Source organism: Acipenser ruthenus, chromosome 7, assembly GCF_902713425.1.
Source record: "Acipenser ruthenus chromosome 7, fAciRut3.2 maternal haplotype, whole genome shotgun sequence".
NCBI classification, from domain to species: Eukaryota; Metazoa; Chordata; class Actinopteri; order Acipenseriformes; family Acipenseridae; genus Acipenser; species Acipenser ruthenus.
This window is the reverse complement of record NC_081195.1, coordinates 56,900,301-56,914,746: the sequence shown is the minus strand read 5'-3', so window position 1 is coordinate 56,914,746 and position 14,446 is coordinate 56,900,301. Positions and strand designations below refer to the sequence as shown.

Sequence of the window (14,446 nt, the reverse complement as noted above, 5' to 3'; positions counted from 1 at the left end):
GACTGAATTGACCTTAGTGTATTTTAGAAACTTTGATTCACAACTTTATGGGAATCGAGGTACTGTATCTTAACCCATATATAATCAATGAAAAACGGGTGTATTCTCATGGAAAGCAAGCACCTGACCCAGCTAACCTGCCCATCATGCTCTGATTTCTAGTTTGTGCGCCATGTAAGCGCAAGGCAGAGCTGTCAACTGACAGGGAACCACGGCTCCACTCCATAACAACTGTTTTATACCACATGTAATATTTCTTTATAATATTAATAAAAGAACAGAGCTCCAACTCCATTAAATAAAACACACAATCCATAAAACAAAACAAATATTAATTACTCATACTCAAGGATTGAAGAACAGTTCTCCCAGCTAATGCCGATAAGTACAAGACGGGCACCAAACTGGCACTACTGGGTGGCAATATAACAAGGGTTGTTAAACCCCAGCGAGTACAGAAAACATAGTTTCAGCACAACAAAGACAATAGTGTGTTTTGTACAGTATGCAACCAACACAAGGATACCAGAATAACAGATGCAAATAAGTTACACATATTGTTTCGCATAGATGCAAACAGTGGATGGAATCCAAAGGTAACATTGTAGTGAGGATTTTGCAGTGTAAAAAGATAGCACTTCATGCTTCTGTCTTAAAAAGTATTTCAGCTTGAAGTATTATCAGTTTTTACATGAATCTAGGAGTTATTCTGCAGCTGTTTGGGTTTCATCTTGCCCCAAATTAGATTAGATACTGTACATTTCACAGATCCTCTGATTCTCGTATGTTGTCTCATTAATCTTTGACTTTTTTTTATTAGATTAGATTCCATTAGGAAACCCATTTAAAATATATCCTGTGTCTCTTTCAATATTCATGAATGGCTTCCAGTCTTTATAGCGATTCATCACTAAACTTTCAATTATGTTAGAGAATAATGATGTTATAGGGAGTTGGCGGGTGGCGGACAGCGGTGTGGCGATATAATGGCTACAAATAGCACTGTTTTTATATTGGTGACATTTGTTCAGTGAGAATAGCTGGCAGTATGTGAGGGTGGTGTTATAAAGAGGGTTATAACGTGGGACAACTGTATATAAACATAATTTTTATATTTTATTTAGCATCATGTAATCAAAGAAACTACAAAATGATATAACATATTTCATGTTAGATTTCAAAATGTCACATTTTTCATTTTTTGTCAGTTTTTCATTAAATATATTTTCGCTGACAGATTTCTAGGCTGTCATAAAACTATGTCTGCATTTTCAGCAAACTATTACACACTCACACGCGGCTCCAATATGTAAATAAATGCTTTGTGATTGGTCAGATGCTAACAGTGTGAGTTAAAATTCACAGATGTCAAGTCAGACATTGTCAATGTTAGTAAAACTCCAGTATGGGTTCCTCTAGCAATCAACATTATTTAAGTGGGAGTGCTAAGAGGAAGCTGAAACACGAAAAGAAGATGAAAGAAGTGGCTTTGCTGGGAAAGATCCAAAAATGAAACCAATACTTCAAGTACCCGGAGAAACAAAGATTTTTCTGAAGCAACTGATGACCGCAATTAACCTGAACCTGGCTCATATATATTTTTTCTAAAGAAAGCAGTTATTTTATTCATTGTTTTTGTATTTGACAAGCAGCTTCATTTAAATGTAGTATATTGTGATATGATTTGCTTTATTATTAATGCAGTGTGTAAACCCTCTATGGGCCTATTTCTTTATGCATTTTCCTACACGTTTTGTTATTCTTGCTCAGGGCCCCATGAATTCCTAGTCTGCCTTACAGTAGACACTACAGTGGCTGTCGATTTAAGGCTCTACTGCATGGTAGTTGACCGTGATTGGAGTTATGCGCCTCGAACCAAACTTCTAATGATTCGTCGTGTACCCATCCGATGAGAAAGTTTTTTTGGAAAGTAGTCCCAAAAGTTTTCAGAAAGGATCACATACATAATTAGTGAAATTCCATTTAAGTGCAGTGTGGAAGGGTGGTGGGCAATTCACTGACACACACGGGAGACAGAAGGTTTAATTGAAAACACTGCACTGATAACCAGTTTTATTATTTTCTTTGATTTATTTTAGTCCGCAGAGGGTGCTGTTGTCTGTGGCCTGAATGCCGGCAACGGTAAACAGGACCACAGTAATAACAATAGTGGTAAACAGTTAAATGCTGGCACACTCACAGGTGCTCTGAAATAATAACAAAAGGCGAAAGAAAAGGGAAAATAAAACACAGTAATAAAACTACAAAATAAAGGTGCTGCTTACACTGTGCCTGCACTGCCACTAAGCCAGTCAGCTCGGGTCTCCGTCCTACACTGTTATGCACTTTATACTGGGGTAGCCAAGGTTCCCCCTTCTACTCACACACATTCCCTCGGATGCGTAACAATTTATTTTATATATTATTTTCTTGTTCTAGGCTGGCTGTCTTCCTCAGCCGTGCTTGCCTATTTTGTTCTCTCGCTCCAACCACTGGCGTTCCTGCCTGGTCTATGTTTACACTGACCTTCTCAGCCAGCGTCTCTGAGTATTCCCAATCACGGCCACCTGAATGAAATAACCAAGCACAGTACTTATGGGCCAAGCAATCCCCCAAGGCCCGCCTCTCAGCCACTCAGAGAGAGGGAAAGCCAATACACCCACTTCCCCACCTCTCCATGTCATCGCCATGACTGACAGGCAGATCTTACAAGGCTGCTGCCCTCTTCCTGCAGAACCACGCATGCGCCAGACAGTCAGCACAGAGTTCCCCTGTTACATACAGGAATAAACTCATTCAATAAATAAAATATACCCAACCCACCAAACTCTATTGGCTCATGGCTAGTTGAGCAACAGCTGTGTTTTCTGGAGCATATTGTTCTACTGCCCTGGAAGCCCATATACCAAAGTGTTTGATCATGTGATGGGAAAGTATGGCTTTGACTGCTGAAGTGGTTACTCCGATCCTGAAAGAATGGCCTAAAAAATTTGTGGAAGTGAAACCTGCATGAATAGCATGGATAGGTGGACTAAAAACCATTACTGAGTTACTGGTTTATTTATTTCTGTTATGAACAAGGGATCTTGAGGAGCATTATTGAAACATGTTGAAAGTTATTGGTAGACAAGCTGTGGTGGGATTGAGTAAGGATTTTTTAATTCCATGTAATAATAAAGATGGTTGCAGTAGTCTGTGATAGAAGGATGGTTGATTCCATTTAGTTGTAGGTTGAATTGGATGCCTGATAGATATGTTTTGTTGTAGATAGCTGGAGGTGGAGTTTTTCATGACAGTGTGTGATGAAGACCAGGAACTGATTGGAACACACAGTGTGGCAGGATAGATGGTAAGCTGAACAGAAGTGGAGATAGGATTTACAACCTGTATTGTATGAAGCCAGGGTCTGGGGGGCTAGGAGTTCACCATGAGTTTATGGGCTGAAGAGAGTAGATGGCTGGGAAAGTCATTTATAGGATTAGGCTCTGAAAGTCTGGAACTGGTAAGCTGACTGGATTGGCGATTGGGGCCAGTTTCTTCAAGTGTTGGATCTGAAAACAAGATAAACCATCAGCTAGATCATTACTTGTTCCTGTTATGTGTGAAGCACGGATTGTGAAATTATTGAGAATGCAAGTTATTCTCCTCATGAATTTCATAATTTCAAGAGACTTTGAGCAGCCTTTATTTATGACTGACACAGTGGCTTCATTTATCCAAGGCGACTTACAGAGACTAGGGTGTGTGAACTATGCATCAGCTGCAGAGTCACTTACAACAACATCTCACCCGAAAGACGGAGCACAAGGAGGTTAAATGACTTGCTCAAGGGTCACACAGTGAGTTGGTGAGTGAACCGGGATTTGAACCAGGGACCTCCTGGTACAAGCCCTTTTTTTTAACCACCGGACAGGTCTCTTCACTTGTGGTCGGCTGGAGAACGACGGGAGAATCGTGTTCTTGCTGGGCAGGTCAAGCTTGATGTTCATCCTTTTTTTTTGGGGAGAAAAATCTGATTTTTGGATGGATCCTGGTCTGTTGTTTGTTTCCTGTGATAGCATGTCATCTTCATAGTTTAATTCAGACATTTTTTAAATTGAGAACACAGTTTTAGGATTGCAACTGGATTGCGACAGTAACGCCTAGGTAAGTTTTGTGATTTTATATATCATATGAGGAAGTGATCTAATGAGACAATTATTCAATAATCCTAAATGGGACAACAATCATTCAGTAATCCCTCCCCTGAATTCAGCCTAAGCCTAAATTTCTTGGATATTTTATGAGAATGGAATTCTTAGGTGTCTAATAATGTTTAAAATCAATTAACATTCTTATAAAAGCTACAACGTACTGCATATTATGGATATGTAGTATGTTATATATGCCTTAATAATTCAAGGCCTACCACTATATAACAATACATAATATAATAATTGGAATTGTGGTAAAATCAGTATTCCATTGATTTTTCAGCAGAAATTTTGCATGCAGTACTGTATTCAACTGACTTGATTCCCAGCCCTTAGTCATGCTCAATTTGACTATGAATGGAAACACAGCACAGTTATCAGAATGGCTTTTTAATATTGTTGTAGATTTACAGTAACATAGCAAGGAGCGTGCCTTTAAAGAAATGTACAAAGTGAACATTCTAACATATATTTTCACTGTGAAAATGTGTTTGGAAAGTACTGTGCTATAAATGTGTTTTTTCATTTGAAAATGCTTTAGTTAGCATGACAATTGCATCTGTTGTATTCGAGCATGACATGTCACATGTGAATGCTTCAGTGGTTCAGTTTGTGATAAATAGTACAGTTGTACCTATGCTGGTCATCGATTGGCACCCTGTTAAACACTAGAAACATCTCATTAGTATTGATAACCATTAATGAGGTTTGTTGTTTTTAGATTTCCTGTATCAGATTCTTGGTAATTGCTACCATGCAGATACCACACAAAGACCCATGTTCCTGTCATGGTTTTTGTCATTTAATTTAGCTTGGGTGACTTTCTTCAATTGTTGTCAGATACTATTTAGTGTGCAGTGTTGCAGGAAGGAAATCCAGTTTGAATTCATTAGCATTGTCAATTAAACTGCATAATAAAAGGAATACAGAAGAGCCCCTTCTTTTTTAGTGATTTATTCTGCCCTGCCCTTCTTTTTTAGTGATTTATTCTGCCTTTGAAAAAATTGCTTTGCAAACCATACTAAAAACTAATGAAATAGTTGTAGTGTTTTATATGAAAATAAATAATACAAAAAAATGTAGAGACTGGTAAGATGAACTATTTTTCTCTTTTTTTATAGACTTTTTTTTTTTAAATAATATTTACATATTTAAATTGATAAATATAATTTTGAAATTTGAATTCAGATCCTATTTTTTTCCTTTGTATAGATTATAGTTTTGTCTCCCTGAGCTATAGAAAAGCTTGCAGATTACACTCATAATGTCTTTCTCCTGCAGACAGTAGAATCTTAGTCCACAGAGTGACAAGATGCTTCAAGTTGGGAGCAGCTAGCTGAAATTAACTGGACTGGTTTCTGATGAATAATGTAACCACTCAGGCACCCAGTATAAAATTATCTCTGAAGCAGCTTTGTGCCGCAGCTAAACATCCAGAAAATAACAGAAATTAGGGACTCTCATGGTTGGTTTCACAGACCTTGATTAGTACTAATCCTGGACCAACCAAGTTTTGCTAATCAGACCTGAAAGACCATAACTTTAGTATAGCAACTTAAACTAAATAGGCTATTGTAAATCTTTGGTAATTGGTTCCATACAAAGGTCAGTAATTTGATTTTAAGTTGGGTATAAAAGACTTAACCTAGGCTATACAGTATAATGGGCAGATACTTTATTTGGGCTTTATTGGCTATTTTGATTGGACAGAACAGGTTAAAGAAGCGCTGGACAAGAGAAATAATGTGTCAGATATCAAAGTGGATATGAGAATGGTGACGAAGCCAATTTGCTTGAAAACATTAAAAGTAGACCGGACATTTACATTAATGGATAATGCGATCAGAAACCCAGAGGCAGTGTAAACTGCCTGCTACTGTAGTAGGACTGTTCTTTTTTAGTTTAAGCATTTTTGTGTTCTTTCTTTAGAAGGGTTCAATTAAGTAACAGCCAAAATTGTTTGTCTCAGGCTTGTTGAAAGTCTGTAACAAAAAGTTGAGTGTTATTGTCGATGCGTTGTAGATATGGTAATTAATGGAGGCATCGTGCAGGTATCGCAAAGTCCAGAAACAAAACAAAACGTTAAAATGTTTTGCATCGTATAAAACTGAGCTGATTTTCAGTGCTTGCTAGTCTATTAACCAGTTTGAAATGATTTCGAAGAAAATTAAAGCATTTTCGTTTTGGGTTTATTGTTAAAGATTTCACATGTGGCAATACTGCCCTACAATTACTGCATGGTAGTGGTGTCTTGGTTCTTAAAATTAAGGGCCATATAAGAATGATAAATACTGTAGGCCTTCTTTGTTGCTCTCCCAGTTGCTGCAGTTGCGTTGTAGATGCTATAACGAGTTACTGTAAATGAGGTACTGTTTTAACCGACATATTTAATTAAGTAAACATTTATTTAAATGTTTTTGGAATTAAAAGTATAAATGCAAATCTGTGTAAATCCACCGAATTTAATACCAGTTAAAATTTCCTGTTATACGGTATATATTAACTTAAAACAAATCTTTATGCTGACACCTCCAGGCATGTCAAAGTTTGTAGATGGCGCTGTGCATCTGACTTGTGCCTTTTAAGTTTGCATATTTTGGGGATGAAGTCCGCTGCCATGTGGTAATGTATGTTCATAGTATTAGCTTACTATGTAGTAAGTGTTGGTCACAATCAGTAAACTGTAATTTACAGTGTTAAATTTGCTCTTACGATGATTGGTGGCTGGTTCGTGCAAAAAAAAAAAAACATACCACAGACAAGAAGGGGGGCGGCCCCAAAAAGTTTGAGAACCACTGTAATATAGCACATGATCCTAAATAGACATTTAATGAATTGTATTTTCTGGCTGAATTTACTGTGGTCCAGGATTAATGCATTGCTGGTTGCTGAGATGATATTAAAAAAAAAGGCCTATTCCAGTGCTGTATGAATGTGTGCATTGGGGAATAGAAGGGTTTTATCATTTCATAGATAGTAAATGACCTAAAGGCTCTTCAAATAAAGATATACCCCATTCACAGGCATCCCAGGGCGGCCTTTTCTCATATGTGAATACCCCCAAAAAAGAAAAGGCAGCCCTGGACCGGCATATGTATGAACGCAAAGCAAGACTTAGGCCGCCTTCTATGATAAACGCGGATTTTCTATGATGTCAGAGATTTTTTGGTTTTACATTTGGGGAAAGGCAAAAAATATGCAAGGCTTTTTTTGTTTTTTTGATAACAACCAAATCAATACACGTACCATATATACACATTAACACAGGCAACTTTGATTTAAATTTATGTAAACATACCTGTCTAATAAAACTGCTTCCAGTATTCAAGTTCAGTGTTCAATGAGGTTTTAGTTTACATTAGTCAGTATCCAGAGCTGTTCACCCCTAAAGATAGCCTTAAAAAATTAATAATAAGAAACATCTGTTTCAAATCAAGGATTATTTCCTAGTAGCTTCATAGCTTCCATTCTGAGTGCAGGCTATTGTTCCATTAAAAAAAAAAATCACTACCTTTTATGCCTGCTTTTCAGTCACATATGTGAACATGTAAAGGCGTCTTAAACCGCAAATGAACGGGGTTGCAGACCTAAATATGCGGCGGTCCTGGGCCAGCCCAGTAGCGTAAATTGAGTCAGTTCCAGCGCCATGGCTGGCAGATTAAATATATCATCAAAAGTGTTCCTTCCTGCACTGTTTAAAAAAAAAAAAAAAAAAAAAGAGAGACAGCGTGTGAGCAGGAGGAGATGTAGCAGAATGTTATATTGATTGCAATTTCAGTAGAAAATTTAATTTACAGGACTGTCAAGGCTTTTTGAGTCCTGTGTCATAAAGACGTGATAGAAAAAGGAAGAAGGCTCTATCTCCACGGAATTATCAAGGGAAAATAGATGTCATCGGCTGTGTAGCGATGAATATAATTTTCTTCACACAATGTCATATTAGTAATAATAATAGGCTGATACCGGATAAAAGATGGATGCGGTCCAAGGCCTGTCTTTGTAATGCCTACATGCCAAATGAAGGGACCCAAGAAGCTTTGCAGGGTAATGATGTATTTGAGTTGGATGCTGTGTAGCAATTCTCGAGATCTAGCTTTTTATTTTTACCATACAGCTTGCAGTTATTAAGGAATGTTAAGTGTGTTAGGTGCTTATCAAGAGGCTTTTCTTTCAGGTGTCTTAAACAAACGAAAATATGATTGAGTTCTACAATTGGAATTTATTTTTTCTGCATAACAAACACTTTCAAAATCATGTCATGGTTCTTCCCACAAAGAAGACAAGCTAGACTGAAACACACATATCACACCAGCATAAACACCTGCAACTCGCATGTTACACCAGGATTAAACCTTAAACTGTAGTCATGCTCTGAATTTTGATCCATAACATTTTTTTATTTAGCTTTTGTTTAGCAAACAGAGATTTGTTAAGTGGCTAGCTTGTAATGTGCATTTGTATGCTGGTTTATAAAGTTCACAATTTAAATGAAATATGGTATGACAAATTTTTCAGGAGTAAATTATTTTATGACCCCAAGGATTTGTACATGTCTAATTGAGCTTAGCGCTATCGGGTAAATACTGTACAGTACAGCACCAGAATCCTAAAACAAATGCATTTACCCTGTATGTATATATATATATATATATATATATATATATATATATATATATATATATATATATATATATATTGTAATACAGCAGGGAGAGGGTTAAAATCCTCCCTGCCAGAACTGTAATTGTTTGTTCATTGTTTAATTGTTTTATTAGTTTAATTATCACCCGCACCTGGTTAATTGTAAATTAGAGCCAGGTGCAGGGTTTAAAAGAAAGACAGCCAGTCTGTTCGGGGCTGCCATGAAGTAAGAAGCCCGATTGTTGGTGTAGTCAATCGTATTGAGGAAAAAAAAAAAGTAACTGTGTGTTCTTTTTGTGTTTGTGTTAAACTGTGTGTGTTTTGTTTTTAGCCGGTAAACAGCTTAGCTGTCCGGCTTATTAGTTAGGTTCCTGTTGTGTAGTGAGCACTCCAAAACGGAGGTAGGTTTTGGCTTCATTTTTATTTATTTTGTTTATTAAAAATTAGCGCAACCGCGCTGTAAAAATCAATTTCTGTGTGGCGGGTCTGTTTTTAAAGGGGCAACGGAGGACAATAAGTGATGGCCCGTTTACAATATATATATATATATAAAATCTAATGTTACAAACTGTACACTGCTAACTTGGTATGCAATGAAATTCCTTATTTTCTTTTACAGCCACTATAGTGTTAAACGAACTGAACTGGACTGCAGCATTGGAAGATGTTTTTAAGAAGAACCGTGATGAAGATCCCACGTTACTGTGGCAGGTGTTCGGCAGTGCAACTGGTTTGGCACGATATTACCCAGGTATGTACAGAACTATAATGGGTGTCTGATACTTTAGGAAGCCACAATGGTCATACATTTTTTTTTATTTTTTTTTAAGGGCCGTCATACATGACAACCCTGATTTGAGATTGTTTTATTTATTTTTTTTCTCTGAAGTAAAACAGTTTTTTTTACAGATGGGGACTCATCCCAGTAAAAATGTAATTGTACTCAATTGTTAAACACTCTCACCACTAAACAGTAAATAACAACAGTGACCTAGAAATGGACAAAGTGCCAGACCAACCATGTAACAGGTTACTTCCAAAAGCGACCACTACAGGCAATTATCATGACACCAAATTTATTTGTATTGAAGTAGAGTTTGTTTAGCATACTATCTGATGTCTGTTAACAATGTCTAATTATAAACAAGAGAACGACTGCTGTGTTGTAGTCATGTGACAGTTTAGGTTTCTGTATGATAGAGACAGTACAGTTTGACACACTGCCTTTTTATTTGGTACACAGTGATATTTCATTCTCTCAGTCAAAAACGTTGTGTGGCCACATATGTTTTTAGCAGTACCTACCATTACAAATAAATATCCATTTTGCTTTATTTTATCCATGTGGTCAAGCCATTCTGTCACTGATCCCCATGTAGTATTCTCCCATAAATAACTCACTCTCCATCCATTATCTTTGCTGAAGCTAATTAAGTAAAAAGAAATCAGCTTTTCAAAACATTAATTTCCTACATCTAATGAACCCTCAATTGGTTACAATGCACAAGCTGAGCTTTTAGTTTTCATGTGTATATGTGCTGTATTTTGTTAATCATTTATGAACGTGGCAAATCACGTTCTACATTAGTCAATTAAGCAGTTACACGATTGCCATGTGACATGCATTACATTTGTAAATTACTTTCCTATTTTGTTGCTAATTAATACTTGAGTGGTTGAGCTAATGTAAGGCTGCATCCACACTGGACAGAGCGATGGGAGTGAAGCCGTCGAATGTCAATCCACACCAGACGTGACTTGGAAATGATCCAAAAGACTGGAAATAAAGACATGCATTCCTATTGGACATACTAGAGATGGGCTGTCCCATTACAGAACAGGTCTTGTTTTGATAAAAGGTTACCACCCTGACCTCTGGCAACTCTGTTGTAAAATAAAGGTTGGACTTGTAAAATCTATAGATCAGAGTTATTGAACATCCCTATATATCCAACTGTTTTATTGTTATCATTATTATTACAAGTAATTGTACAGTTGTAGTCGTAGTATTTTTATTTAATTTTTTTCGTGGTGCCAGTAGTCCGGTACATCTCCAGCTGTTTTGTTTTAGTTTTTTGGAAGATTAATACTTATGGTGGTTCATTTCCTGATTTTTAATTATAGTGGTTTGATTAACTTTCTTCAGTGATGGTATTCCATTGCTCAGCTCATCCTAATGCTATTCATGTATCAGCTATCACAGCATGTGTCAGTACTTGGCAGTGGGGTTTAAAATGGTGTATTGCTTATTACAGTATCTGGAACAGGAAATGTTGATAGAAATGTGATGAGTTCTGACAGACAAACTGGAGGTAGACTGGGGATCTGCATGTAAGGAGCACAGCAAGGCAGATAGCCTCAAGAAAAGTTTACGAAATAAATACAAATAAATTAAAACATAGTTTGTGAATCTGTTTGGTTCATTTAGTTGGCACTGTGACTTTAAAGATTCAACTGTCCGTGGTACAGTAACATACTTGCGGTAATGCAGTTATTGCAGCATGTATAGTACTGTACACTGCAACGATTTTCTTTAAGGGGTGATACAGCAGACAGTGAAACTGAAGCTCTCCTTTGAGACTGCATGTCTGGCAAAGCCTTGTCGAAGTCTTAGTATCAGATCCATCTCCAGACTCAACATTGTTTGAGTTGCATCACACTTCCTAATCCATTATGCATGATATTTCTCATTATATTGATGCTGTATACCAGGGGTCTCCAACCCTGGTCCTGGAGGGCCTGTGTTCCTCCTGGTTTTTGTTCTAACTGTACGCTAAAGTAAATTACTCAATTGGTCCAATTAAGTAATTTAGGTTACAGTTGGTATAAAAACCAGGAGAGAGACTGGCCCTCCAGGACCAGGGTTGGAGACCTCTGCTGAATACTGTATCATACAAACATCATGCTGCTCCAAAGACATTCTTTATAGTGCTGACGACCTAAGGTACTGGTAAAGAATAGAAGCATAATGCGATGAAGTATGGTACGACAGGGTGCTGAAATATCACGATGGCTGTGGGTGATATTGTGAAATTTTTCAATGGATGGAGCGTGTGATTGACCAGTCACAGAACAGCATCTCTGCCTGCTGTTTTATAACTTAAGATAACATACAATTCCTTATAAATTAGCAGAATTTGCTAATTTGGGGTTAGAGTTATGCAGTGCATGTGGGAGGTGTGATGCAAACAAAAGTTAAAATTACTCGTTTTAGAATACATGTAAGTAAGAGTGGCTACATGAGGATAGATAATAAAAACCCAAGAGGTTTTAGAGACTTAAGCAGCCCCTGGATCATCATTAAAAAACTTGATCTTGTGACTCCAGCAGATTTGTTATTAACCTACATTCAAGCTTCCATAATATATTGTGATCTTCATACCAAACCTTGAAGTACAGCTTTGAGTGCAGTATGTGAATAAGAGAAAGAACACAAGGTTTATAAAGTGTCTTTAATCTCTCAGTGAAACAAAAACCAATGCTAGTATGTACACCTAAAATTCCAGAAGGAAAATACACATGTAAGCAAAATACACTGTGTGAAAATTATTGGAGCTAAATCTAACTTAATATGTGATCTGACTATTTATCTCTGACTACTTATCAGTCCCTGGTAAAAGGTCATGGGTGCCATCTCCAGATGTACACACCCCTTTGGCTTACTAATCTATACCTTTATGCAGGATATTTCTGTGTGCCTTTCAAAATTGTCAGGCAGTTATGAAGCAAATCTATAACAATATAAAGTTTAGTTGTTTATTTTAGATCTTCAGCTTTTAATGTGTTTTATGTTATTTGTAATTGTATTGTGTTCTGTGCAAAACAAAAGAGAGCATAAAATCTACCCTGTTTTTTTACAAGGTCATTCAGCTTTTTGAGTACATGCTATAGTGTGTAGGGCAGTATCTGAAGCCACCATAAAAACAGTTTGAGAAAACATGCTGAATATATAGGGGTGCATTTCTATTTCATTTAGATTATCATGCACATTTTTAACACATGAGCAATGCATTTCATCTTTTTTTTTTAACTGTTTTACTCTTGAGGGGATACAACATTTCATGTTCTTACTTGTTTAAAAATACCGGTATGTTCCCCAATCAAACTGGACTTCATTTATGTATTTGTTTTAGCCTCTCCATGGATGGATTCTTCAAAAACGCCGAATAAAATTGACCTATACGATGTTCGCCGGCGACCGTGGTGAGTGATAAAAAGTGTACTTTGGAAGGGGAAGCTGAATTTGTGAAATCACTGCCAAATATATTGCATTTAGAACAGGCTCAGTTTATACCAGCTTTAAAAAGCATTCTAAAAATAATAAAGGGTTACATTTCAATGTGACCTAGAAGTGATACTGCTGCACAATTAAAGATATTGCAAGTCATTAGCCGTAAAGGTTGGTAGTACAAAATATCTTTAGGAATTTATATTTATATAAAAATGCATGATATACTGTATAAGCTTACATTGAAGCTTTTTATAATGGTACCATGTTAGGAGCATTTGGTATTTAAATTAAAATAAAAGATATATAAAGAAGCAATATGAAATATACCAGTACAATTAGTTGTAAAATATCTTTGTAGTTGGCATTATTTCAGCATTCTTTAGTTTGAAAATATAAAGGGACAGCATTATCAAGGCCTTTAATCGAGAGAGAACGAGAGAGACAAAGAACTATTGTTTTACAAAAAATCCTACCAAAAATCCAAACAGCAAATATATTTATGTAATTGCAGGTACATTCAGGGAGCTGCCTCACCTAAAGACATGCTGATTCTGGTGGATGTGTGAGTATTTCAACGATTTATGCACCTTAATTAAAATAAGGACATGATTGTGTGTGTGTTTGTTTGTGTGTGTGTGTGTATATATGTAACAGTCTACACTAAAACATTGCAGACAGAATCTCTTGCATGCCCCCTGTGGGTTGCAGTTTGACTTAGCCCAGGATTAAGAGGCTGGTAGAATGCAAAAATCCAGTGAACACAGGGCACCTTGTTTATCAAGATCCCACCTGTCAAACCCAGATAACCTAGCAACTAGCAGATTTTCAACAAGGAATCCTTACTCATTCACTTGACACAATATCGGCGAAACTGAATTAACTACACACTACCAGCAGAATAGCTAAAAGCACACAATGATGATAATGAAAAAATATTATTCAGCTCACCCATACTAAAATTCAGCATTTATACCAGCACCAAAGACTTCAGCTAATCTGAAGAGATTGGCCACGAAGATAAAACAAGAAACAAAAAATATGATTACTCAAAAAAGGAATTATACGGTTAATATTACTGTATAGAACTATGGATATTAAACTATAGGGCAACTGTCAAAATAATGTTTGGTGACACTTCATATTCCATACCATTTTTGTTGTATTCACTCACTGTATCGTATAGTGTGATTTTCAACAGAATCCATCAATGCAATATTTACATCTGCTGCTAGTTCCTGTCTGAGATCTGACTGTCATTTCCAGGCAATCGATTTGACAATCCCCACCTCAGTAACCCTTTCTGCTTCAGTGACTGAATGTCTCAATTAAGACTAAGTGACCCTATTCCATTTATAATGGCTTTAGTGGCCGACCACCATCT

The 14,446-nt window shown here is 36.7% G+C and overlaps 1 protein-coding gene across 18 annotated transcripts in view; it reads left to right on the top strand.

The window, feature by feature from the left end:
* The window catches only part of LOC117415040 (voltage-dependent calcium channel subunit alpha-2/delta-1-like), a 159,413-nt gene that overhangs the window by 86,511 nt on the left and 58,456 nt on the right, over positions 1–14,446 (top strand). For all 18 annotated transcript variants that reach the window (XR_009329193.1, XR_009329194.1, XM_059027349.1 and 15 more), the window contains exons 7-9: positions 9,454–9,585; positions 12,968–13,037; positions 13,577–13,627. Coding sequence is in view for 16 of the 18 variants with exons in the window: in XM_059027349.1 (XP_058883332.1) it covers positions 9,454–9,585; positions 12,968–13,037; positions 13,577–13,627 (253 nt within the window). In the remaining 2 variants the exon portion in view is untranslated. The remainder of the gene's footprint in view (positions 1–9,453; positions 9,586–12,967; positions 13,038–13,576; positions 13,628–14,446) is intronic.